Genomic DNA, 27,876 nt, shown 5'->3' on the forward strand with positions numbered 1-27,876 from the left:
TTGTACTTTATTATCGTCAGCTGTGCTAACACAACATATTTCTTCTTCTTCTTCTGTGTCTGAAAAATAGCAAAGTTCTGCATCTCCAGTGGTGTCTTTTGTTACGTCTATTACACTATTTATATCTGATTTATTTATGATATCTAAGAGCAATACTTCATATAGTATTTTCCCTTGACTTTCACAACTCATTAATACATTGCTATAGTTATAAGTGTAGGCGCCATGATTTTCGTTAGATTCAGTGTTTTGGTCATCACAATTATATATATCTGAGTAATTATTTATGTCGGAGTATGTATCATCTGTACGTGCACATCTCAACAATTCTGTCTTCTGTAATTGTGGGAATTCCTCTTTTTTATCTGTTTTTATTTTATCGTGCTTGTTCTGGTTACTTATCTCCTTTTCCTGCGTGTCTGTCTCGCTTGTCGAAACTGTCTCAGACAAATTGATCAGATTTGGGTGAAACTCTTCATCGTCAAGCGTAAAACATACGCTCTTCTGGTTATCCTGTCGCAGGCTAATCTGTCCTTCACTACTATCTAGTGTTATTCCGCATCTCCACATTAGATTAAATGAGAACAATACTTGTGTGGGAAAAAATCTGTCTTCTAAAACTAGAAAACTTTCAATAAATTTATGTGACAAAATATTTATCTCTAAGTTCACATTCCCCAGACTTTTAATCTGTTTCCCTGCCATTCATTTTATTACTCTACTTTGACCCTGAATCTGAGTTTCTGCAATGCCTAAATATCTGGTTAAAGTGATTTTGTCAATTATATTTACAGTACTACCTGAATCAGTGAGTACAGTACATGTCTTTCCATTTATTGGAATCTTTACAATAAGCAGATGCTTTCAGTTTATTTCTTCATTTTTCATGGAAAACATTACTTCTTTGTTATGTAAATAGGAAAATGCGGACGAACCTTCATTTCCCATTGTAACTGTTTCTCCTTTCTTTTCTCTGTAAAGGGGTTAATTGTCGCTGACTGGATAATTTATTTATATCTGGGCGACTGTTACCTATCTCTGTAACCTCTCTATTGGCTTCCTTATTATTGAACCAACAGTTTTTTAGTTAAATGCTCGATCTTTTTGCAAACTGCACAGATTCTAGGCTTTCTGCATTCATTAGTGGAATGATTGGTATACCAGCAGTTTTCACATGTTATTTTTGAGCTAGCTTCTTGAGCTGAATTATTCTCTGGTTTTGAATTTTTTGTGTTTGAATATTGACCATTATGATATCTTATGGGTGGACTGAGGAATGGTCCATTCCCTGATTGATTCTGTCTTCCTTTCTGGTTTGGATTCCACTTTTTCCTATTATTTGGTGCATACTTCCTTCGAAAGGAATTTTGTCTATTCCCTACTTGTTTGGAATCATCATTATACTTACAGGCAGTCCCCGGTTTACGACGGTTCCGGCTTACGATGTTCCGAGGTTCTGGCGCTTTTCAAATATATTCTTCAGAAATTATTTCCCGCTTACGACGCATGTTCGGGGTTACGACGCGTCGTACACCGATCCGACGGAAGAAATTTGGCCCCAAAACGGCAGAATAATCATAATTTGAAGGTTTTTTTGATGTAAAACTCAATAATAATGCAGTTTACGTCGTTTTCAATGCACCCAGAGCATTAAAAGTAAGGTTTTCTTATGATTTTTTACGATTTTCGACGATTTTCCGGTGTACGACGATTTTCGGGTTACGACGCGGCGCAAGAACGGAACCCCCGTCGTAAACCGGGGACCGCCTGTATTTCTTTTATACGAATCATGGGTATTTCTGCTTTTCCTTTCATTTTGTGTTTCTGTTACCCCTACGGATTCCTTAGAAAAATCTCTCTCTTTCTTCTGGATTCCTTGCCTCATTGATATGAAAGCTGTAAGGCTATCACTTTTAGGATCAATTTTAACTGTCTTAAAAGCCTTCATTTCTTTTTCTCCAAGTGCATTGTACATCGCTCCAAATGACAAGTAATTCAAAACTTATCTCAAACTGACTAAATCACTTTCTTCATCACCAAATTCATTCTTATTTCCTGTGGTGATGTTTGTTTTTCTTAAATCTTCTATCACTTTGTGTGTTGATTCTTCAACATCTGTGTGAAGATTTGCTGTGGATTCTCCATCCTAATGCTGGGTAAGGAATTTATTATTATTGTATAATGCATCACTTTCACTCACTGGTTCCCAGATTGATAAACAAATGTTTTTCAGTTCAGTGGATGTGGTTATTTTGCTGAATCTAACTGAATTCAAAGTTCTGTGTCCAACACCGCTTTCTGAACTAACGAGAAGCAAGGCTTCGTTAATTTTAGCTCTTTCATTTGTTATTCTCCCTGTAGATATGCGACTGTCTGCATCAGCTAACTCTGGTTCACAGAATATGATTCTAGCTTATTTTTGTCAGGATTTGAACTTTCCACTCCTCCACAGAATCGTGTGGCTTGTGTAATGATCGCTGCTTGTGCCATTGTTCTAAATCGAAATGTGTTAGTATTATTAATATTATTATTATTATTATTGCTACTTGTGTTAGTAGTTGCTGCCAGTTGGAGTTCTAAACCCAGACTCTGCCCAGGCAGGCTGTGCAGCCAATTTATTCTTTTGTTTAAATGCTGAGAATTTCTTATATCTATCTTATACAGTATCTAATTCAGCGTCCAGGACTGAGCTGAATTCCTGGGTTCAGCAGGCAGTTTCAGTGGCAATATCCATTTCATGTCTGATCGTAGGGACATCTCTCCCATGTAAAGACTCATCTTCTCCATTGGAGAAGTTTACCTGGGAGGCACTACACTTGGAACCAGTGCTTTTGGGTATTGACCCAAACATGAGCTCTGGTCGGAGAGGGAGGGGAAATATACTCTGCCGGAGTTTTGCCGGAAAGATGCGATCTCCTCCCTCCATACCCTTACTGAAACCTAGGACCCAGCAAGACAGCTTAAAACAAATTGTTTCATTCTTAAAACTTGTTGCTAGGAGCATGTTACACATTTCACACATGTCTGGTGACCAACCATATTTCCTTTTATTCCTACAAGGGCTGTGTTCATGGCAAGTGGTAAGCGGTGTATGCAATCAGTGGGTCTTGCATAATAGCAGCCCTGTAGTGATATAAGGAACAATTATTTATTAGAAACTACTTGGTACTAACCATCCATAAACACTGTTTGAACAATATACTCAAGATTCTACAGGCTAGCTTGGCCACAAGTGTGTGTTATAGTGTAATGTTATGATAATGGTTATCCATAAGGTTGTAGTAAGTATTATTATGCTCTTAGATACTACCGTAACTTTGTCTTGAATGTACTCCCACAAATGTTAGATATGCTAATTATTTATAATAACTTAGATAGCACAACTAACATGAATAGGTTATAAGTATGTAGCCATATTGCTGTATACTGTTAGCTATCATAACAAGGTTAGTTTGACCGTATGGATTTTTTTTGTCAAGACAGTAGTTCATGTGCAGGCAATCCCCGGTTAATGGCGATCAGGTTTTATGGCACTTGTCTAGCGATGAAAATCGTCGATTTTCTGCTTATCGGCGCCGAAACATACCTAACAGAGGTGCCGATAACCGAAAATTGGAGTTTTTCAGCACTGATAAGCCCTGAAAATGGTACAAAAAAAAAAAATTGCCGATATTCGGTTATCGGCGATTTTCGGTTATTATCACACCCTCAGAATGGAACCCCTTCCGATAACCCGCGACTGCCTGTGTTCAGTTATATTATTACAGTAAACCCCCCGTATTCGCGGGGGATGCGTTCCCCTCCCCGCAAATAGCTAAAATCCGCGAATACTTAAAACCCCTCTAAAAACACTTAGAACTGTCCATTTTGATAGTTTAAACACAGAAAAACCCTGTAAAAATGCATGTACCTGAGTGTTTTAATAGTTTTATCACAAAAAGTGCATTTATGTATGAAAATTATATGAAAATACAGTAATTAGTGAATGTTTCTCAGTGAAAAATACCGCGAATGGGCGAATTTTCCGCGACTGATGGCTAGATATGTTCCACAGAGAAACCCACGAATGCGTGAGTCTGCGAATCATGAGAACGCTAATGCGGGGGGTTTATTGTAACGCATAAAATTTTGCGCTAAAAGTAAATTCTTGAATGTTAACTCAAAGCTAATTGTATACCATAAATGTAATTTGCAAATTTATGATTTGTTTACCAAGCCTAGGCTACTCGCAAGTCATCCGTCAAGGGTATAGGCTACGTAAGAAAGTACCTTGTACTTCAATGAAAATATTTTGCCAAAGGAAAATTTTATTTTAAATAAGCTAGCTGCATATAAATTAAGTACAATTTCAGTGGCTGTTATATGATAACGTAAAAGTTTAATAATCCCGTAGAAAACCAAGATGTCACAAATGTTTTCCTAGTGACGTCGTCATCAGCGAAATAACACCCACTAGAAGTAGGTCCGTGACGGAAAACATCATATAATCTGGTACAAGTTCCCTGATGTTAGTGCTAAATAGGAAACATTATCGGAAAAATGATTCAGTTTGGTAATTAAACATTACTAGGAAGTCGAGCCCTGGATAAAAGCCGGCCATGGCTCCTAAGTAGTGAGTTGTCAGGCTCCTAATCAAACGGAAGTAGCCTAGCTCCAGCACCGCACTGCAAGTTGATTTCCGGCGCAAGTTTATTTTTTGCCATTACTGTATCGGCACTTTAATGGCACTTACGGTGCCATAACTTGAGTTATGGCTCCATAACTTGATGTTGCATCGAGTAACTTGGTGCAGCATCAAGTTACAGCACTGTAAAACACCGTTAATGGTGCTGAAAAAGCGCCATAAGATCGAATCACCGTAAGTCGGTGGCGCCGTAAGTCAAGGATGCACTCTTGTGGGAGATACGTCTCCCGACTTTTAAAGAAATAAGCTACCAACTAAAAAATTTTTAAAACTAAAACTTTCCACTGGTACTTAAAATTATGCACTTAACTTCCTTCTGATACCAAGTTCTTCCAAGAAGCACTTTATAAACAGACGAAACCCCGTCCTGTCCTAACTGTGCAGAGACCTAGAGAATAATGAACAGTTGGCCTGACGCAGAGTGCGTTGTTGCCACGATAGTGGGTGACCTGCGATTTACAGTTGCCACATGTGCAGTTTAAGGCAAGGAAGAACCTAGGCATTCACTGTAGACAAGAGAAAGAGCACTCTTGTCTTGACTCCTGTACTGTATTTGTGTCAACGTGTATTATACTGGCCAAGACCAACTAGAAGAGAAGTCTTTGAAATTGGTTGGTCTATCGTATGGGACCGCTCTAGGGACCACGAGAGTAACTCCTTTTTAGACGAACAGCGGCTACGCTTTCAAAAACATGATTTTATGTTTTGACAATTAAATTTTTAAAATTACCCCTCATGTTATTGTGTGTGAACATATGTGAGAGTTGTAAAGGAATTGGTTTCATAATTTACATCACTTTTGTAATATACATTCAGTTTTATTGACAGATTAAATTTGTCAATAATATGAAAGCTTATGCTTCTGCGCTTACTCCCTGTTGATGTTTGCATGCAACAATTAGGTAGTGAGGAATAAGACTAAGTATATAAATTCTTATTTTAGTATGTAGCTAACAAAGCTATATACCAGTAGTTAGCATTCATAAAATATATTCTCATTCCTGGCTAATGTTGATAATAAGGTGATCATGTGAAACAAGGTTCAAGTTAGTTTTATTGAAATTGCTTTTAAAATTCTCTTCACCTTTCCTTCAGTGTTTATTCATTAGAACATTAAAATGCTACTCATTGTTATAATTCTGTGTGTTTCATTATTAAGTTTTGGAAGAAATACCATAATGACATTAAAAGATGGATTTCCTTAGTCTCATAGATATCAGAAATATGTATCACCATTTGACAGAGAGTTGATATAAACGTTTCAATTTTTTCTTAGATGAAGGAAGGATCTGTTAACATGGAAGCACAAATTACCAAACTGAATGAGAATATGAAGAAAATTACTGAATCTTCAAGTAGCATCACTTCAGCTCTTCAGGTGATTTTTGTGGTACTGCATATGGAAAAAGTGGATTTTAATGCTAACAAGTAATCTTAGAAGTTTTAAATGCAAGTACAGTAATTAGACACTGCTTGATTTTTGTGAAGTTTTATTTTTAACATTAGTGCTTGTGGTGCTGTGATCATGTAGGGATTTGAAGATACATATCTGCATAGTATAGAATTAAATCTTTATCATATTATCAGTATAAATGCCCAAGGTTTTTGCATTCTGTTCTAGGAACGACGTGGAGATTTGAGTCGCCTTTTGGGTGTTCATGGGACTCTGAAGAAACTTGAATTCCTGTTTCACCTCCCTCACAAGATTGATGAATGTATTGCAGATAAGAATTTTACTGAGGTTTGATGCTCATGTTTCAAATTTGATATTGAACTGATATTGAACTAAATTTCCTTAATATCTGGGGTTAAAGAGCAATACAGTATAGCTTTTTGATAAGTAATTCTCCATATGCAGTAAGCACTGTTCTGTATTAAAGATCTCATCCTCTAGGGCGTACGTAGCTATGTAGAGACTGCTGAGGTTCTGCATCGCTACAGGCACATGCCATCCTTCAATGCAATCCACGATGACTGCGAGGCTGCCATTGGCCGCCTGAATCTAGCTTTGAAAGAGCAACTTGCTTTAAAAGGGGTAATTATGATTGTTATTTTGATATTTTTACAAGATAGAAACCAGTGCCTTTCAACTTTGCCACTTGCTTTAGGAAGTTCATGGGCATATCGTTTAGAATTTTATCAAGAAAAGCAGAAATAATTTACCACTAATGGGAGACTGACTTCCTCTTACTTCCCTTGCATCCTCAGTTATTTTTAGGATAAGCTTGTATGTGCGTCTCTTGTAGTTTGTATATTATAAAATATAGTTTAACCAGAGTCTGAAACTCACAGGGCTAGCCTGTAGTGTTTATTCTTATAAGTGAATGAAATTGATTGAATTTTGTCTGATACTAAATTACAACTTTTTAAAGGGAGGCACCACTACAGTTTTTTTTTTATTAATTTTTCAAGAAAATCTTGCATCTTGAGATTTTTTAATGGGGTGAGGTAATATGGGATCAGGTGTCGTGTGCTAAATTTTTTCCACAAAATTCATGAAATAATGAAAATTATTAATATCTTCCTTCCCTCACTCCCATTGCGCAAACATGAGGGATGCAAGTCAATCAACTTTGATAACCAGTCAGTCTTTCCAGTAATATGAGGAAAAAGTATAAATGAATGCAATTCGTATAAGAAAGCCTAGCGTCTTTTACAGTCCTAATAATCATGATCATCAGGTAAAATTTATTTACATAATTAAATAACTAATAAAATAATTGATGTTTTCTCAAACCCTTAATCAAGGATGTGTTTCCAGTCAGCTATGATCATAGTTACTTACCTTTTTATAAGATTATATAAAATGAATATAAAAGGCAGTCCCCAGTTTACGACAGGGGTTCCGTTTTTCCGCTGCGTTGTAAACTGAAAATCGTTGTAAACCAAAAAATCGTCAAAAATCCTAAGAAAAAATTTACTTTTAATGCTTTGGGTGTATTGAAAACGATGTAAACTGCATTTTTATTGAGTTTTTCATAAAAAAAAACTCCAAATTTTGATTATTCTGCCGTTTTGGAGCCATATTTCTTTTGTCGGATCGGCGTACGACGCGTCGTAACCCTGGAACATGCGTCGTAAACCGGGAAATAATTTCTGATGAATATATTTGAAAAGCCTCGGAACGTCGTAAGCCGGACCTGTCATAAACCGGGGACTGCCTGCACATTAATTCTAGGATAATCAGGCTTTTGTAGTTTCCATTCTTTTGGCTTTGTTATGAAATTTTGTCTATATGGCCTAGTGGTAGGGCCTGGGAGACCGTTCACTGTTCTCCCCCCTTTCTTGGATTAGACGTACGAAATGAGATCTTTCAACACCTCACTGTCCTTCTGTCCTGAACTCTCATAAGGTCTAGGTCTTCATTTATCCACTGTTCTCCATGATTTCTCGGCTCTTCCTTGAGGTCTCATAAGCTATTCTATATCTACTGCTTTTCGGACCAAGTGTTTCTTATTCCTTCACTTCATGTCCAAATACAGTATATGTCACCAGATATAGGTGAGTAGCCAGCCCAGATGAGTCACACTTGTTGTGGCGCTTGCACACACCTTGAGGAATTACTGTCGGCCATCAGTTGGCAAGCTGTGTACAACTGTTGTTCATATATACATATATATATATATATATAGTTTTATTTTGTCCGTTGAATGACTATTTTGACTTATACAAGCTGTGCCACTTACTATAACGGATAAAATAAAAAGCTTTTGGTTCTACTACTTAAAAACGATTTAGAATTGATTTCATATTATGTTATTCATGAATCATTGCTGTTAAATGAGGTTTATGAACAAATCTTGTAGGGCCATGTCTTTTTGTGTTTTTCCGTATTAGGGTAGTGCAAGACACCTTACAGAATGTGTTGACCTGCTCCTCCAACTTGGTGAACCAGCCGAAGGATTATGCGACGATTTCCTTTCTCATGCTCGTACAAAGTTAGAGGATGATCTTGCCAACCTTACGAGATTAGCAGAAGCTGCAGCTGGCATTGAGGAAGTCTTGCCTTCAGCAGAAGGAGGTGAAGATGGTGCTGCAGAAGGAGGAAAAGATGTAACTCAACCACAGTCTGATGAGACTGTACCTGAGGGTGCTAGTATGGTTAGTAAAGTGGCATTAAGTGCCATTGATAAGTACTATACTGTAATATGTGATTGGAAAATTAATAATTTATGAAAAATACAATGGAGATTTTAATCATTTATGGCAAATGCGTTGGAGATTTGAAAAATTGGAAGAAATCTGTGTAGTTTATTTGAGTACATGATTAATGTTCATATTTTGAAAACTAAATTTATTAGAGGTTATAATTGTAAGTGACAAGCATTGCTTTTTTGTATAAGTAACTTACCAAATGATTACATAGCTATTAGTTTCTACTTTACGCGGCAGCTCAAAATTAAAAAATCGTGGTAGCGCTCGCTTGTTTTGGATGTAGGTAGGTTGCCCCGCCCACTTTCAGGAAAGAATAGGTATAACACAGCTAAAGATCTCAATTCGTTTCTGCCAGTCAATGACTAAACATCGGTTGTTGAGCAGCTCTTGGATTCATTTTTCACCAGATTGTCTTGTCATTAGGTGAAATATTCTGTAATTTTGGTAGCACGCTAATTTCAATTAGCTTAGCTAATATTCAGGACTTTTCTGATTGTGACCTTTCTATTTGGACTTTGTTTTTGACTTATCATGCCAGACTCTAGCCTCTCTAGTGTTAGATACTGCACCAAAGGCTGCAAGACCAGACTCATGTCTTAAATATGACAGCCACACCATTTGTTGTTCATGTAAAGAGCAAGTTTGCTCACCAGACCTTAATTGTGGCAAATGTAAGGATTGGGACAAAGAAAAATGAAAAATTTTGAATTCTCATTTGGAAAAACTTTAATGTGACAGTCTGAGGAAGGCAACTGTTAGGGCTGAAGCTAGAGCTGCTGCTAGTCAGGATAACTCTCCAAAAGTAGACGATGTTGTTTTACCTGTCCCTTCAACACCTGTGACTGCTTTTTCTCCTATATCCAGTCCTCTGACTTTTCCAGTTACTCCGATCCCTGGCTCCCATTCTTCCGAACCCAATGCCATTGCCAGCATAGAAGCTCGTGTAGATCAAAAGATTGATCTTTTGGTGAATACCATTTCCCAGATTGGGAATTCGGTTAGAGTCCTGATGTGTCGTTTAACAGTGTTAGTGTTGGTGCAAGTGCAGTGTCAGTAGAGGGTATGGTTACTCGTCCCACCGACGCTCCTAGACCAAGGTCCCTGCTAAACTCCCCTTGCTCACTGGGGAGGAAGCAAACTGGCAGTCCAAGGGAGGTCAGTGGGGTTTGCCCATGGGTAGTTGCTTCCTCAACCGAACTTGTTGTACAGAAATCCTAGGACTCGGTGGATGACCACTGGAAAGGCATCCGATTGAATGTGCATACCTTGTTGTCGAGTGATTCAGACTCTCAAGAGGTGAAAAAGTGCAGTAGGCACTTTTTCAGTGTGTCAAGGCTGCTGAAAAGGCATTCTCGCCTGTGCATCAGCAAGCCATGGAGAGGACTCGTAGTGCGATACCCTCCTGTAGCTTATGGGAACCCCCCCGTCAGACTCCGCTTGTGCCTGCAGTGTCCGCCGAGTGCCCAAAGTCAGTATGTATGAGCGTCCAGTTGTCAAGCATACAGTATCCGAGCGCCCAGTGTCCGCGCATCCAGTGCGTGACCACCTAGTGTCTGAGCGTTGAGAGTCCAGGCGCCCAGTACAGTATATGAGCGCCCAGCTTATGAGCTTTCAGTGTCCGATCGTTCAGTGCATGAGCACCCATTATCCGAGTGCCCAGAGTCCGATTGTCCAGTATATGAGCGCCCAATATATGAGTGTCTAGTGTCTGAGCTTCAAGTGTCCGAGCACCCAGTGTCTGCGAAACACTCAGTGTCTGCGAAACACTCAGTATCAGTGAAGTGCTCAGTGTCTGACCGTACAGTGTCCGAGCACCCGGTGTCCAAGCACCCAATGTCCGAGTGCCCATTTTCAGTGGACCCTTCTTTTGAGGCTCGCCCATCAGTAGTCAAGCGTTTGGCGCCCCCAGTAGGGCAGGCAGTGTCTAGTTTGACAGGTGCTGCTACTTCTTTGATAGAGGACCTGTCTTGGGCACCAATTTAACGCTGGTTGGATAACATCTTGAGCTTCCTTCAGAATCCTGCTTTGGTGTCACAGGACCTTCTGGACCCTCCGAGATCGTCTCTTCTTTTCGCGCCTTTGGACAAGACTAGTTTGTTCCCTCAAGCAAATTTGGAACAAGTGACAGCTGGACTTCAAAAGAAGTCGACTCAAGGCCTGCTTGCACAGTCAAGCAAGAGATCTAGAGTCCCAACACAAGTGCCTTTGACTTCCTCTGCTGTTAGGACGGCCTCCCCTCTGGCTCAGCAGCCTTTTCAAGGAGGCAGAGGCCGTTTTCAATCCTGACCACAGACAAATCTTCAATCAGTGCAACCTACCAAGCAAACTACAATCAAGCCTACCAGTCGCAAATAAGGACCCTGTCCTCTGTGTCCCCATGGGAGCAAGACTCCTCCATTTTTGGAGCAGATAGAAAGCCAGAAGCATGGAGCCTTGGGTTCTGAAAGTTTTGCAAGAGGGGTATGCTATCCCTTTCTTTGAGGGATAAACCTCCATTAACAACCTCGCCCATCAAATTGACTGCCTACTCAACAGGCTCGGAGAGGTTGTCGGCCCTGTCTTGAGAGGTCTCAGCCCTACTCAAGAAACAGGCTGTGGAGATGGTCGAAGATCTAAGCACAGAAGGGTTCTACAACTGCCTTTTCGTCATTCCCAAGTCATCGGGAGGATGGGGACCCGTCCTGGATGTCAGTGCTCTGAACTCTTTCATTCAAACAACAAAGTTCAGAATGGAACTGAACAAGCCAGTCCTGTCAGCCATCCATCAAGGAGACTGGATGGTGACGATCGATATGCAGGATACATACTTGCACGTTCCAGTACACCCAGACTCCAGGAAGTATCTGAGGTTCGTTTTCCAGGACAGGGTCTTGCAGTTTCGGGCGCTGTGCTTCGGCCTCTCCACAGCCCCTCAAGTTTTTACCCATGTTCTTGCCCTGCTGGCGAAATGGCTCCATCTGATGAGAATAAATGTACAGGCAGTCCCCAGTTTACGACGGGGGTTCCGTTCCTACGCGACGTCGTAAACCGAAAATCCTCAAAAATCATAAAAAATCCTAAGAAAACCCTACTTTTAATGCTTTGGGTGTATTGAAAACGATGTAAACTGCATTTTTATTGAGTTTTTCATGAAAAAAAAATCAAAATTTTTATTATTCTGCCATTTTGGAGTCATATTTCTTCCATTGGATCGGCATATGACGCATCATAACCCCAGAACATGCGTCGTAAACCAGGAAACAATTTCTGATGAATATATTGGAAAAGCGTCGTAACCTCGGAACGTCGTAAGCCGGACCCATCGTAAACCGGGGACTGCTTGTATGTCTATACCTAGACAACTGGCTCTTATGCTCCCCCTTGAGATCCTAGTGCATGGAGGACCTTCACAAGATGCTCCAACTCGCCCAGGATTTGGGACTTTTAATCAGTCTCAAGAAATCACAGTTGGTTCCCAGTCAGTTGATTCTGCATTTGTGGATAAAGATAAATTCTATGAATTTTCAGGCTTTTCTGTCCGATCAAAGGATCCAGAACTGCATCAAGAAAGTCAGAAACTTCATCTCTAGCCTGTCCTGCTTGGTCAACGTGTGGATGAGCCTCCTGAGAACACCATCTTCCGTCAGAACCTTTGTACTGTTGGGCAGATTGCATTCTTCCTCAAAGCCAGCTGGCGCAGGAAGAACCTCCCAGACTCATTTGTCTTCCCCATTACTCCTGAAATTACGGAGGACTTTCAGTGGTGGCTGGCAGAAGACAGATTCTTGGTAGGAAAGTTGTTGCTCTCTCTGAGACCCAACCTAATGTTATATTCAGATGCATCAGATCTGGGTTGGGGGCTCATCTCAAGAGCATGGAAGTATCCAGGACTTGGTCCCCAACCGAAAGGAGCCTACACATAAAGTAACTTTCAACAAGACTATCGCGGTCCATTCAGACAGCATGACCGCACTGGCATACATCAGAAACCAAGGGGGGGACACATTCCTTTTTGCTTTACAAAGCAGCCAAAGATCTCCTCCTGTGGGCACAAGACAGCAGTACCTGCATTATGACCCACTTTATTCAGGAAAAGCTGAATGTCCTTGCGGACGAATTAAGTCACGGCAAACAGGTTCTACCAACGGAGTGGACACTGAATCCACAGGTGTGCACCGACCTGTGGAAACAGTGGGGAAAGCCATCAGTAAACCTGTTTGCAATGTGAAGGAACCATTGTCTTCCTCGGTTTTGTTCCCCAGCTCCAGATCCTCAGGCATGGGTGACAGATGCCATGCTGCAAGATTGGTTGGGCCTAGATGTTTACGCCTTTCCCCCTCTCAAATTAGCAGTATCTTTTCACTCATACACTGTGTGTGTACTCATAATGTTTTAAAAAACATATAGCACACGTAATACACCTTTAACTATTTAAAACTACGTACTGTATTTAAAACACACACACTTACATCATCGTCACATGAGCGAAACATTTTTCTCAGACAGAATACTGTATAGCTAAAACCTGATTGGCTGACTGATTAGCCAGTGACAGCCCTCTACTTCTGTTCTATTTTTAGACATTTCCTTCACAAATTGTGTGTACAGCACTAAGTTTGAATATTGCCTTGATCATAATTATTTGATTGAAGCTTACAAAAATTACTCAATAATTTGTTAATCCATTTCTGTTTCCTGTTTCCACGTGACTGACAACAACAAAATTAATATTTATTATCTTCCAGAAATATATTACCTGTACTTTACATTTTTAAAACATACGAACACTGACACTGTGTACATAACCACTGGATAAAGAGACTCAAATTAGCAGTATCTTTTAGAGAGAGAGAGAGAGATTATTTAGGATTCTAAGACCTGGCAGATATACAATTATTTTATTATCTTGGGATTTTCTAGGGTCAGTTCTTGGGATTTTGCAAGAAAAATAATTTGAGTAGCAGCACACACCTGGTAGCACGCCAAACCACAACCATATGAATTGACACTCTTGCTTTCAACAAAATGTTTTCGGTTTTTAGAATTTTGGATAAAGGATTGTGTACTTGTATTGTATTTCATGCACAGAATCATACATTTTTAACCTCAAAATCACTTTAAAATATCTTCCAATAAATGTTATGGTACTAAAATTGTTTTTTCCACAAAATATCCTTGTAAATTTGGGGTGCGTCGTATGCAAGGGTGCCTCCGAAACACTATCACCAGCAATCTGTTTTTTCATTTATCCATACTAACAACAATTTTTCTGTTTCATCTATTATGGGAGGCCTTTGTTTTGTCAAACTTGTAACCCCTTAGCAACAATGGTAATTTTTGTCTCTTTGTGCTTTAAAAATGTACTTATGGTGATCTCGGTAGATTAAACTGAGATGCTAAACCAGTCACAGGAATGCTTCTTTCATATTTTTCAATAATCTTTTTTTTTTTTAAGTTCAGTTCTGGTTCTTACCATTTTCCTGGTCTGCTTGTCTGCAATAGCTTTCTTGGGACCCATGTTTTTATTAAAATACAGTACAAAAAGCCACAAAAACTAAGGAAATAGATCAAAGCACAGCTGAGTGGGGTTTAAATGACACCTGGGAACAACGCCAACTGGCACCGACTGACTGAAACATGAAACACTTTGTTAACAGATATCACATAGTTTATCGGGTTGGATTCCGGTTTGTTGTTCGAGCTCCAAAGCAAAATTTACTCAAAATGTTGCGTTGAAATCTGATTGTGTCGAGTTCTGGTACTGGTCAAGGACCGAGTTCTACTGTATATATGTGTATATATGTTTTATTGAATTGTTAGCTTTGGCAACCTGCAATTCACTCCTATGTTGCAAAGCCCCCACTAGAGGAGAGGCGACCCTTGGCTCTACCGCCACGCCACTACAGGTCAAGAGAAACACCGTAGCTCCCTCACCAGGTAAGGTTACAACAGGCATTTCACGACGTTAGCTAAATTTTCTATTTCAAATTCTCCTCCATCTCTGAGAGTTTTTGGGTAGCATATAACCATGTATCCCACCTCCTCACAATGTGGGGTTCAGCTTTGTAATTATTTGATAAGATACTTTTATAAAAATTGAGCTCTTTAGCTGTGTTGTGCCTATTCGTCCCTGAAAGTAGGCGGGGGAGCCTCCTACACCCAAAACAAAAGAGTGCTACCGCGATTTTTAAATTTTGAGCTGCTGCATGAAGTAGAAACTAATAGCTTTGAAATTATATATAAAACTTTATTTTATTATAAAAATGTCATTTTAATTGCAACAAGTGAGACAGTTTATTTTGTCCACAGGACATACTGGAGTTTGTTGATGTATGTCATGAGACTTTTGTTGGTAATCTCTGGCTTGTAATCTCCTCGTACAAAGAAATGTTTCTTCGAACACCTGAGGAAGGTGGAAGGTAAGATTTACAATTTTTCTCTGGATTTGTTTGGTGCTTTTAATCAGTTTTTCTTGGGTAAAGAGTCTGCAGAGATATTGACTTCAAATACTTGCAGGGGTTTAATGGGTACCAAGAGATTGTGTTATGGGATAAAAACTGCTCCTGCTCAATTCCAAGCAGTTATGAATAAGATTTTAGTGGGCCTTTAGGGTGTTTTCTGTTATATCAATGATATTCTGATTGTTGCCAACTCATTAGAAGAACATTTAAGAATTTTAAGGTTAGTATTTGAAAGGTTAGTTAAATATAATGTAAAGTTAAATAAAGTGAAGTGAAATTTTTTCAAAAGAAGGTTCAGTATCTTGGCCATCAGTCATATGCTAAGGGTATACGGCCAGTACAGATAAGGTAAGAGGCTTTACAAACAGGCACCCCGGCCTAAAAATGTGTCTGGGCTTAAATCTCTTTTTAGACATGATCAGTTTTTATGGTAAGTTTATTCCTAAGTTGCCTACGCACTTACACACTTTATATGAATTACTGCATAATGATGTTGCTTGGTATTTGAAACCTGAATGTGGAAAGGCCTTCCAAGGGTCCAAAGATATGCTTGTGGGAGATAACATTTTAGTTCATTATAACCCTTCAAAGCCTCTAATCTTAGTGTAGATGCAAGTCCATGTGGGATAGGAACTGTTTTGAGTCAGCCGTATCCAGATGGATCAGAAAGACCAATAGCCTATGCTTCCAGAACTTTGAGTAATGCTGAGAAAAATTATGCTCAGATCTAAAAAGAAGGCTTATCTCTTGTATTTGGAATAAAGAAATTTCATTTATATTTGTATGGGAATGAATTTACTCTGGTAACTGATTGTCAGCCACTAACTAGAATTTGTGGTCCTAAATCAGTAATACCTGCCTTGGCTGCAGCAAGAATGCAGTGCTGAGCTGTTATAGTTTCAGGGTATGTTTATGATATAATACATAGGCCTTCAAAGGCTAATGCTCCTGCTGATTTACCAAGTCGACTTCCTGCACAGCATCATATTAAGGTGGATGACGATGAAGATTTTATTTGCCATGTAGTAATAACTTCATTACCAATTACTTCTAAGACTATTGCCCGAGCCACCTCTACGGATTTAATATTGTGTAAAGTGTTTGAATTTACTGCCTCAGGATGGCCTGGTTATGTTGATAATAAAGAGTTGCAACCTTACTGGATTCGTAGGGATGAGTTGTCTTTTGAAGATAATTGTTTAATTTGGGGAGATGTGTTGTTACACCTTCAGAATTACAGAAGCACATTTTATTGGAATTGCACGATTGTCATTGTGGTATGTGTAAAATGAAGTCTTTAGCTAGATCATTTGTGTGGTGGCCTGGCATTGACCAGGATATTGAAGATAGTGTACATTTTTGTGAAGTATGTATAAGAAACCAGGGGTCACCGAAAGTAGTTCCTTTATTATTCTGGCCATGGGCAACTGAACCTTGGCAAAGGATACCTGCTGAATTTGCTGAAATTAGGGGTCAACATTTTCTTATTGTAGTTGATAGTCACTCTAAATGATTAGAAGTTTGCCCAATGAAGACTACTACAACTTGTGCTACCAATATTTTTAAGAGAGTATTTGGCAAGTAAGGGTTACCTCAAGAATTGGTAATTGATAATGACCTCCAGTTTGTGTCTGGGGAATTTAAAGTCTTTTTAAAGGGATTGGACATTAAACATACTCATGTCCCCCTTACCATCCCATTAGTAACGGGCCGGCAGAAAAGCATGTTCAAACTTTTAAAAGGATGTTCATGAAATTTGAGAGAACCCAGCAGCAGTTCCATAAGATTTCAGTTATTTTGTTGAAGTGCAGAAATATTCCTCATTCTACCACAGGGGAAACTCCTGCAGAGCTGTTTCTGAAAAGGACCCCCAGAACTGTTCTCTCACCGACTAAACCTTGCCTTCAAAGGCAAGTAGAACGTTCCCAAGCAGCAGCCAAATTTCATAGACGTGGAAGTTATCCTAAACACAGATTTTTTTTATAAATTTCAGAGAGTACGAGTAAGAAATGGTAGAAGGGGGAAAAGAGAAGTGGATTCTTGGGGTAATTGATGAGGTTAAGGGTCTACTTACATATTTGGTAAGAGTTCCAGGAAGTAACCATAGGTTTGATTTCGCTAGTCATCTTGTTCCCGATGATGGTGTTGGTCCTAATGTTCAGAAGAAAGAACTATCTTGTGTCAATGAGAATAGGGAGAGTAGAACTTCTTCTGAAGAGCCATACATTCCAGAAGATTGTTCAATGGAATTATCTGCGGGAATGCTCTCTGGAGTAATTACTCCCCTAAACCCTCAGGCAAGTGTTCCTACTGTCCAGCAAGGTTCACCCGAGTTGGTAAGCAATTTTAATCCTCAGAGGCGAAAGATGGCTAGCCCAAGTGTTGGTATAACAAGTAGATATGGTAGGGTTATTAAGCCACCAAGAAGACTTAATCTTTAGTTAGGCCATTTATTTACATATTGATATCTTATAGTAACTCTTGATATTATGTTTTCCTTTAATCTGGTACATTCCATTTTCTATGATAAGAGGACCTGAATAAAGCATTGTAAAGAAGGTAGCCAATGTTTAAATACCATCCTCCATAACTTAGAGGAATCTTGATTTATATCGCCTTTCATCTGCAATAAATTTGAAAGGTGGAAGGTCAGATTCACAATTTTTTTCTGGTAAATTTGTGGATACAGTACTACGTACCTCTATAGGAAAGCTTATTTTATTGTAGGCCTTAGTTTTTTCTTGTCATTCTAGCAGAGTTGAGGGTATGTTTTTGTACTGAGATGTTGCTGTTGATGTTTGTTGGGAAATCACATTGTTTCCAGTGGCTCATCGGGTATGGCAGTGGAAAAACTACGTGTGTTTGTTGCTGGATTGGTGGAGCAGTATGTAGCAGTAGTTGGTGTGAGGGTTGCTGCAGAACCTGATACTGCACATTATGCTCAACTTACCACTGCTTTGGACAAGTTTCATCGCCGTCTTCACGCCATTACCCAGCTCCTTCCCAATACAAATTTTGGAGAGTAAGTTACCTTCTTGCCAGAAGTGTTGCTGTGTATTTTTTTTAAAAATTCATCTATTCAATTTGTTTAGAATATTTTTTTCTACCAGTATGATATCTTTGTTAAAGATCTCTTATTTACTAGTGTGCATCATATAGATAAATGCTGAAATGGCTCTTAGTATGTTACTTACAAATATAAAGTGTGAACTTTACCACTGAGGAAGCCTGAAAATATCTCTTCACAAACAGGGCTGCCTTGTACGCCAAATATAAAATGTGAACTTTACCACTGAGGGGGGTAAACAAGTGGCACTGACTGCCTATCATTCGTTGTACACCACTTGCCATAACTTTTGCAGCTCACCGTCGTTATTTCCTACTGAACCTCATGTTTGGTAAATCTATTTAACATAGAGATTATAATAATAATATAAATTGTTTACTGGTATTTTTGATAGTGTAGTCACTTGTTTTGTCCTCAAGGAGTTACCCTTCCATGGTTTAGCCTGGTCTTGTAGCCAGGTATTGTGTCGTAATGATGAACACTATAACACTTGATGGATTATAATTGACTCAAAGATGAGAGAGCATTTTCCCTTTTCTTCAGCAAAGTTGAAACCAGTTTTCCAGTGTCAAAACCTGCAAGAAGGAGAAGTGATTATTGCGCATGCGCATCCGCCATCTTGTTTACGAATGTACTGGTAAAGGACCAGGGGGTCTTGACTCTCTGGTCAGGTGACAGGAAAGTTCACCGTAAGCCAGAGCTCCTTACGTGAGCTTTTTATTCTCCGTTTTCACTAATGAGGATCATGGAAACATCCAAAATCGAAAGTCAAGTGCTTGTTTTGAAGTTAGTTAAAATTTTTAGTTTTAAACTGTGGAACAGATAATTAATAAAATTTTTAGTTTTAAACTGTGGAACAGATAATTAATAAAATTTTTAGTTTTAAACTGTGGAACAGATAATTAATAAAATTTTTAGTTTTAAACTGTGGAACGGGTAATTAATTTGTGCGTGAAAGCCATAAACCGGCGTTTCTTGCAAGTACAGGCAGTCTCTGGTTATTGTCAGGGGTTCCATTCCTGACAGCACGACAATAACCGAAAATCGCCGCTAACCAAAAATCGGCGATAATAACACCGACCCCTGGTTATTGGTGCTGATAACTGGGGATCAGCGCCAAGAACTGGAGATTGGGTGCCGATAACTGAGGATTGGTGCCGATAACTGGGGAATGGTGTCGAAAATCCAGTTATCGTCATTGCTAGACAAGCACTGTAAAACCGGATTGCTGACACTGTAAAACCGGATTGCTGATTACCGAGGCCGCCAATAACCGGAGACTGCCTGTATATGGTCGGCACTGACCTATGATCACAGATTGTAAAAAGCGCAAATTGTTTTGAAGAATTTGTCATTCTATTTAGAAATCTTAACTAAAATGTTCCACAATTTATTATTAATTAAGATAATCCTTTCAGATAATGATGTCTACAATAGCCTAGGCAGTAGGCCTAGCCTACATCAGATTCAGTGAGAATAATTTAGACTATAGTAGATGATGTCTGTAGCCTGTAACCGAGGATTACATATCCTTAAGGGTGAATTAAATAACCTGGATTAGGTAGTAACCTAAATTAAGGTAAGTAAGAACCTTTTAAGACATATCCTGTTATGGGCCTAGGCAGCATTCTAGTTTACACCAAGGACCCTAGGATTAGATAAATAGGCCACAGACTTTTTCCTTTTATATTGCCTGTATACTTAAACATGATCTAAATAATGCAGGACTAGAAATCGTCAAAAATCATAAGTAATGCTCTCATATTGAAAACGATAAATGATTATTGAGTTTTACATCAAAAAACATCCCATTACATTTTGGCCAGTTTCCCGGTTATCGGCGGGGTTTTCATGTTAATTTCTGATGAATATATTTGAAAAGCCCAACAGCGTGACAATAACTTAAACATGATCTAAATAATGCAGGACTAGACAGTACCTCATATTAAGTTAGATGATAACTTTTTACGAAACATCCCAATACAGGCAGTCCCGGTTATCGGCGGGGTTTTCGTTCCCAACAGCGTGACAATAACCGAAAATAGGCGATAACAGCGCTGATCCCTGGATAGCGGCGCTGATATCTGGTTATCGGTGCCGATAAGTGGGGATCCCCGTCGATAACCGGGGGATCAGCGCCGATAACTGGGGGTCAGCACCGATAACTGGGGGCCGGTGCCAATGAGTGGAGATCGGCGCCGAAAATCCAGTTATCGTCGTCACTAGACAAGCGCCGTAAAACTGGATCGCCAGTGACCAAGGCCACCGATAACCAAGGACTGCCTGTATTGGACTAAATCGTTAGCCTAGGACTAGATGAAATAGTAACCTGTGCTGGATGAGATGGTAGCCTAGCTTTAAGGCTACATACTAAGGTAATTGTGTTCTATGTAACCCATACCCTTAAGTGTGAATTAAATAATCCGGGTTAGGCAGTAGCCTAGATTAGAATAAGTGATAGCCTAGCTATAAGTTACACATTAGTGAGTTACTGTTTTTGTTTTATATAGTAGACCAAATAGCCTAGGATTGGATAACAACAACTTGGGTTAGACAAAAATAGTAGCATAACAATAAAGGTACTGCATGTTAGTAAGTTTTTATTCTGTTTACATTTAAGAGTGATCTATATAATCTGAATTAGGGAGTACCTTGTACAGGCAGTTTTACGACGGGGTTCTGTTCTTATGCCGTGTCATAAGCTGAAAATCGTTGTAAACTGAAAAATCATCGAAAATCTTCAAAAATCCTAAGAAAACCTTACTTTTAATGCTCTGGGTGTATTGGAAACGATGTAAACTGCATTTTTATTGAGTTTTTCATAAAAAAAAACTCAAAATTTTTATTATTCTGCTGTTTTGGAGCCATATTTCTGCCGTCAGATCAGCGTACGATGCGTTGTAACCCTGGAACATGCGACATAAACCGGGAAATAATTTTTAATGAATATATTTGAAAAGCATCGTAACCTTGGAACGTTGTAAGCTGGACCCCTCATAACCTGGGGACTGTCTGTACTAGGCTATGAAAGAACAAATAAGTCTAGGATTATATATAAACAGTATTCTATGCTCAATAAAATAACCTATTTTTTACGGCTCCATAGCCTATCTGTAAAGCTACATACTAGTAGGGATGTATGTAGCCTAAATCCTTAAAGGTGATATAAACCTAGAACAGGCAGTAGCCTAACCAGATTAAGTAGGAACCCCTTTTTAAGGAAATATCCTACTACAGTATTAGCCTAAGACAGCCCCAGTTGAGATTTCTACGGAAGCACTTTTAAATTTTCTCTTAAACCTTTTTGAAGACAAACACCTTGCAGTTACAACAGTCTTGGCATACAAGGCAGCATTAATGGAACCCTTGCTTTATGGGTTCAGTATTGACTCTGCTGTCTTTTGCACTACAAAGGCCCGCTCCCAAAAGGCTTTCAATTACTTGGTCCCTGAACAAGGTGCTTAGACTTCTATCAACCCCGCAATTCAGCGGACCCAATACAAACTACAGCTGGCTGCTTACATGCTACAAAAGGCGATTTTCTTGATTGCATTAGCATGAGGAGTTTGTATTAGTGAACTTGGCTCTCTTAGATGGGGACGATACATCATGCAAACAACTGACCATCAATTAGTATTTTTTTTTTATTTGTCCCCTGGCCCATCATTCCTGGCCAAGAATGAGGATCTTTTGAGAAGGAAATCTCCTATTCTGATAAAAAAAAACTCAATTTAGCAGACAAAACATATGCCTGGTTCAAGGACTTTTTACCTAGAAGACACAGTAAACATCCCAGAGGATCTGATTCTCCTACACCCTGGCACAAAGAACCATTCTCCCTACGAGGGCTGAGAGTTATTGCAGTCTCTTTTTAAAAAGGCAAATCCAAACTCCTTTCCTAGGTCACATGATATTAGGAAATTAAGTACAGGCAGTCTTGGGTTACGACGGGTCTGGTTTACAATGTTCCGAGGTTACAATGCTTTTCAAATACAGTATATTCATCAGAAATTATTTCCTGGTTTACGATGCATGTTCCGGGGTTACAACACTTACGACGCCAATCCGACAGAAGGAATATGGCTACAAAACGGCAGAATAATAAAGATTTTGAGGTTATTTTATGAAAAACTCAACAAAAATGCAGTTTATCTCGTTTTCAATACACTCAAAGCATTAAAAGTAAGGTTTTCTTAGGATTTTTTATGATTTTCGACGATTTTTTGTCTTACGATGATTTTTGGCTTACGACGTGGTGTAGGAACGGAACCTCCGTTGTAAACCGGGGACTGTCTGTGTGTCATTGGCCTTTTTCAGAAATGTCTCTTTTGAAGGAGTCTCGGAATGTACAGGGTGATCATCAGAGACAGTATTTTTTAAAAAACATTATTGCCACGAGCTCGAACAAATTTGACTGCACTGTGTATCAGTAGGTGGCATGGTTACCCCTAACCCCTAGGTGCTACAGCGGAAAACCAGGGGTCTCATTGATGGTAAGTATGCTAACTATCTCTGGGAGAAGGGCGACAGTACTGCAACCAAACCCAGCAAGCTTTGGTAAGCCACTGTAGAACTACATCCTAAAACATAAGTTCGTGTATAGTTTCTTATTCTTTGGTACCAAAACCTGAATGGTATTTGGAATAAAGAGTGGGACTTGAAATTTGTGGCTTGACCTTGGACCAGAGATGTTTTTTCTTTGGGGTGTTTGGGATTAAAAATTGAGAAAAACAGGTTTTGACATAAAAAACCTATTTTTAGTCTTTTCAAAACCTCACCTGATGAAAAGGCAATTTCATTTTGACTAACAGAGAGTAATGACTCCTTTACTAGTAAGTTCGTAAAAGTCACTTCTTCTTCTTGTAGGTTTTGAGGAAAACCGAGTTCAGCTTCACTGAAGATAATGGAAAATGCCCTCTTATCTATGAGTCCATTATACTCCATCTTGTGTTTTAGTGTTTATCATTATGACATAATAAGACCAGGCTAAAAGAGAATTTTTGATATTAGTCTGGTTTTTTCATTGAGGACTCGACAGCAGTACAAAACCTGTTACTGTGTTTACTGTCAGCGAATTGTATTAATCTCTGTATACAGGTATTTTTATTTTACAGTAATTAAGTATAAGTAAACATGTTTTATTTGTGCAAATGAAGAATGATAAGCAGATCTTGATTTTTTTTAGTACTACTATATGGTACAGCCTACAGGTTTATGCAAGTTTATTTCAGCACTGATGGCATTTGATATCACCATATTATATTACCAATATTTCTCTTTTAAGTTTTTCATGCCATAGTGTTAGCTGTTTATAAGTAAAAACACAAAATTTTTGATGTTTCAATAAAATTCACAAAACTTTTCAGAACATGGTAGTATTATGGAAGAGGTTTGGCCATATGATTCTGCCGCATAATGCATATTTATTTTTGTAACCCGTGAGTAATACCAACAGGTAAGGTACATTAGTTTGTATAGACAACGTATGTGCCCTTACCTTTGATTATTTAAAAGTTAGAAAGCAAATGCCCCCAACTTGTTTGTTAAACATTGTGGGGGAAGTGGTGCTGCCTTAGTTTTGCGGGCTGTCTTATCCAGCAAACACAGTGTAGGCTTCAACTTGAATTACACCTCAGAATTCTAGGGGTCGACTTATATGCCTGATTGACTTATACACCGGCATATGCAATAGTAGATCATGTAAAAATGTTATATATTAAGGGAAAAAATTAAGTTGTGAAAACAAACTTTATTAATACACTCATCACTAGGAATGTTTAGTTTATGCAGATTTGTGGATTTGAGACTTATAGAATAATTAGCATTGTATTACAGTTGACCCCCGGTATTCGCAGGGGGTTGCATACCACTACCCCCTGCAAATAGCTCAAATCCACGAATACTTAAAACCCCTCTAAAAATGCTCATAACTGCCTATTTTGATTGTTCAAAACACCAAAAAAAAAACCTAAAAAAATGCTTATACCTGAATATTTTAATAGTTTTATCACAAAAAGTGCATTTAATCATGAAACTGATATGAAAGTACAGTAATTTGTGAATATTTATCTATGAAAAATAATGCGAATAGTGTGTATGCATATATGTTCCACGGAGAAATCCGTAAATAGGTGAAGCCATGAATCCAGAATCGCGAATAGGCAGTTCCACTATATACATGAATTTAATATTGTAAAGTTCTCTAATCTTCTTCAAATGTTGATAATGTACATCCAGTTTTTTCAGAAACTTCCAAGTTTGAGTAAACGTAAACACCTAATTTTCAGTGTGGCATTAGAGCTTGTGATTGAAGCCGCATCATCAAGGTGTCAGTCATCATTATCTGCCCTAAAGATGGGATTGGCATCCAGTTTAGGGGACGTGCGACATGCTATGGCTGCACCGCGACATCCAAACCAAGATGGTACGGAATCAACGCAGCATCAACTCAATGAGCACTTGACACGTCTCGTGGCTGCTACAGCTGCTTCAATCAAAGATCGAATGATGGCTTTACAGGTAATACTTCTGTGATCATCAGGCTTTCATCATGACAGGGGGTCTTGCATTACCCTTCATAATTTTAGTGTCATGGATGCATCTAAGAGTGACCTTGTTGTTTATATGTGTCTGTGTCGTATGTACACATTGTTTCTTGACAGACCCGTAACTTACAGTGCCCATTTTGTTTGTCATTAAATGTCTCATTACGGAATTCTCATATCCTTTCAATTCATAATTTTAAATTTGGTTAGAGGTTTGAATTCATTTTAACGCACTTCTGTGGCAGGATGTCTTATTTATTGGCAATGTTGTATTTCCAAGGGTAGCACCAAAGAAATAATGATTACTGTACAACTATTATTTTTCATCAAGAACTTTTGACAGTATATTAACATTTAGGATTACTTAAACATGTCTTTGGTTTGGGTGATGCTTGAAGCTTGTTTGTTTTTGTTAGCCCCTCTTCAATTTTTAAGGAGAGGTTCTGGTTTGGTATTTGTTCAGTATTTTACATGTTTCTGTAGCTGGGCTCCTTCGGGCATCAGAAGAGTTGGAACACTTTGATATACTTGGATAAGAACTGTGAGAAGGGAGGCTAAAGATAATTATAAATATGTAGAAGACAAACCACAGAAAAGAGTGGTGGATTTCACATAGGCGTTTTGTGTCATGCAGCACTGGAGGCAGTAATGATGATTGGTGATTTCTGTGTTTCTTTACTCGAGCTGCACTTAGTAGAGGCTGTTTGCGTAATATGGGAGTTCATGGATGACAAACTGCCTTGCACATTATAAATTTGCATTTAAGAACAACCCCTCTTACAGGAATGAATGTATACCTTCAACATAATGATAAGATTCACCCTGTAATATACCCAGGTTACACTGGTGTTCCACAGTTAAAAGAAAAGTGGAAACTAACATGAAAAATAAGGGAGATTGCCTCAGTATGAAGGGCCTAGGGTTGATATCTCACATAGCTTTTGTCATTGTATATGAGAAAGTTTGTTATTAAATTATATAAACATATAAATAAAAAATTAATATGCACTAACATGCAATAAATAAAAATATTTGTTCCTACACAATATACAAACCATCGGTCTTTACATGAGGAATATGCTTCAGCGCAGCTTGGGAACTGGCCGTCTAACTTTAAACAAGGTGGTTGAGTATGTAGTTGACTACTGACTACGGGTGGGAGTCCTGCCCACCCAGTCGGTACGTATCTTTTTGTGCTTGCCGTTCGACTCGGTTGTTTGTTTATGTTTTGGTTTATGATATATTAATGTGTTGTGTTTTTGCTTATATTTGGATATAATGTGCTTCTATGATAGTATATGCAAATCCAACACCTTATTTTACCTTTGTGTTTGCATATTCTGTATTTTGATCTACAGGTAATAATGCAAACCTTACGACTTTTATTAACCTCGAATATGTTAAACTTGTTTTAACTTTGCCAAGGCAATGAGTTCAAACTGGTTTCTCACCTTGCTTACAAACTTGTATTGCTCTACGACGCTCTTCGTTTTCTCAGGGAGAAATTTATTCCTTCGGAACCCGTGGCTCAACTCGGGGAGAGAGAGAGAGAGAGAATCCAGAGTGTGTGTACGTTTCCTACCTTCCCATTCCCAGACGGGAATGATGCAAGTGGTGCAAAGGTGCCGGGCCAGTGATAGACTTGTGGTAGAAGTTGAAGAAGAGAATCTATTTATCAACATCGTCTTTTCCTTCATTTACTTGTGTGCCATCTCTACGTAGTGCTTTCCCACATCTTCGGACTCGGGAACCATGCGCTGGGTCTCGCTGAAACCCTGCAACATGGGAGCACCAGGCGTGCAGGTCTCCTCAGATACAACATGTCAAAGAGGTAACCTGTGTCACCAATATTAGTTCCAGAAAGTTATCTTCCCAAACTAGTACATACCTCCGTACCTCCGCCTGTGTTTCTTCAGACACTCAGGTAGAGGGAGCAACCGAAGATCGTCCTGTACGCGACTCGAAAGCTCCGAGTGCACGGACCTCCAAGGAGAAACGTGTCACTCCAGGTACTCTGGTTTCATTGGAACCCCAAGTTACCTTTACCAGTATTGTCGAGTCACCCCCATGGATTGGTATAATCCTTCCTCTGCTCAAGTTTCCCCAGACACGCGGGTAGAGAAAGCAACTGATTATCAATCCACTCGTGACTGAGGAACTCCAGGTGCGCTGGTCTCTGATGGGACCCAGCATCACCATGGGTACTCGGGTTTCTTCAAAACCCAGGGTTATCCTTTACCATTTACCAGTACCATGGAATCACTCCGCAGGTTGGTATAGAGCCTACCTCTGCTCGAGATTCCTTGAATTCTCGGGTAGTGGAAGCAACTGATGCACGATAGATTCGTGATTCAGGAGCTTCAGGTGTGCTGTCTTCCCAGGAGACCTGCTTCACCCCAGGTAGTTGGGTTTCTCAGAAATCCCGCGTTACCTTTACCAGTACTGTAGAGTCACCTCCATGGGCTGGTGTAGGCTCCTCTACTGCTGCGCGGGGTCCACTGACCTCCACGACACCGTTAAGAGAGAGAGTGAGTGTACAGTATGCAGGTACTGCTTTACCCGCTGCCAATGCTCAACTGAGTACAGTGCCAGGGTCCCTCACTGGTGCAGCTGTCTCGTGAGTCCACTCACCTGGAGAAGCTACAAACAAGTTCTCCATAGAGTCCTCTTCATGTGTAGAGGCCACGACCTCGAAAAAGACTGGGGCACATCGTGAGGGCAGCTTGAGTCCACGCCTGAGACTGTGTGATCTCTCTCCCGGGTCAGCCATCACCTGCATTCACGCGTACAAGCCCGCTCACCTGGGGATAGCTTCCACGTACGTTTGTGTGAACCCGTTCGCTCTCCTCAGGACAGCCCCCACCCATGTTTGTGCCGATAACCGGATATCAACGCTGATAACCAGGGATCGGCACTATTATCGCCGATTTTCAGTTATCAGTGATTTTCAGTTATCATCACACTGTCGGGAATGGAACCACGCTG

At 39.4% G+C, this 27,876-nt stretch overlaps 1 protein-coding gene across 5 annotated transcripts in view; it reads left to right on the forward strand.

Moving 5' to 3' along the window:
* Positions 1-27,876, forward strand: part of Vps51 (vacuolar protein sorting 51) — a 68,520-nt gene that overhangs the window by 18,474 nt on the left and 22,170 nt on the right. For all 5 annotated transcript variants that reach the window (XM_067126432.1, XM_067126435.1, XM_067126436.1 and 2 more), the window contains exons 4-10: positions 5,961-6,062; positions 6,306-6,425; positions 6,579-6,719; positions 8,522-8,785; positions 15,128-15,237; positions 18,104-18,301; positions 24,634-24,865. In XM_067126432.1, coding sequence (XP_066982533.1) covers positions 5,961-6,062; positions 6,306-6,425; positions 6,579-6,719; positions 8,522-8,785; positions 15,128-15,237; positions 18,104-18,301; positions 24,634-24,865 — 1,167 coding nt within the window. The remainder of the gene's footprint in view (positions 1-5,960; positions 6,063-6,305; positions 6,426-6,578; positions 6,720-8,521; positions 8,786-15,127; positions 15,238-18,103; positions 18,302-24,633; positions 24,866-27,876) is intronic.

Source organism: Macrobrachium rosenbergii, chromosome 24, assembly GCF_040412425.1.
Source record: "Macrobrachium rosenbergii isolate ZJJX-2024 chromosome 24, ASM4041242v1, whole genome shotgun sequence".
Taxonomy (NCBI): Eukaryota; Metazoa; Arthropoda; class Malacostraca; order Decapoda; family Palaemonidae; genus Macrobrachium; species Macrobrachium rosenbergii.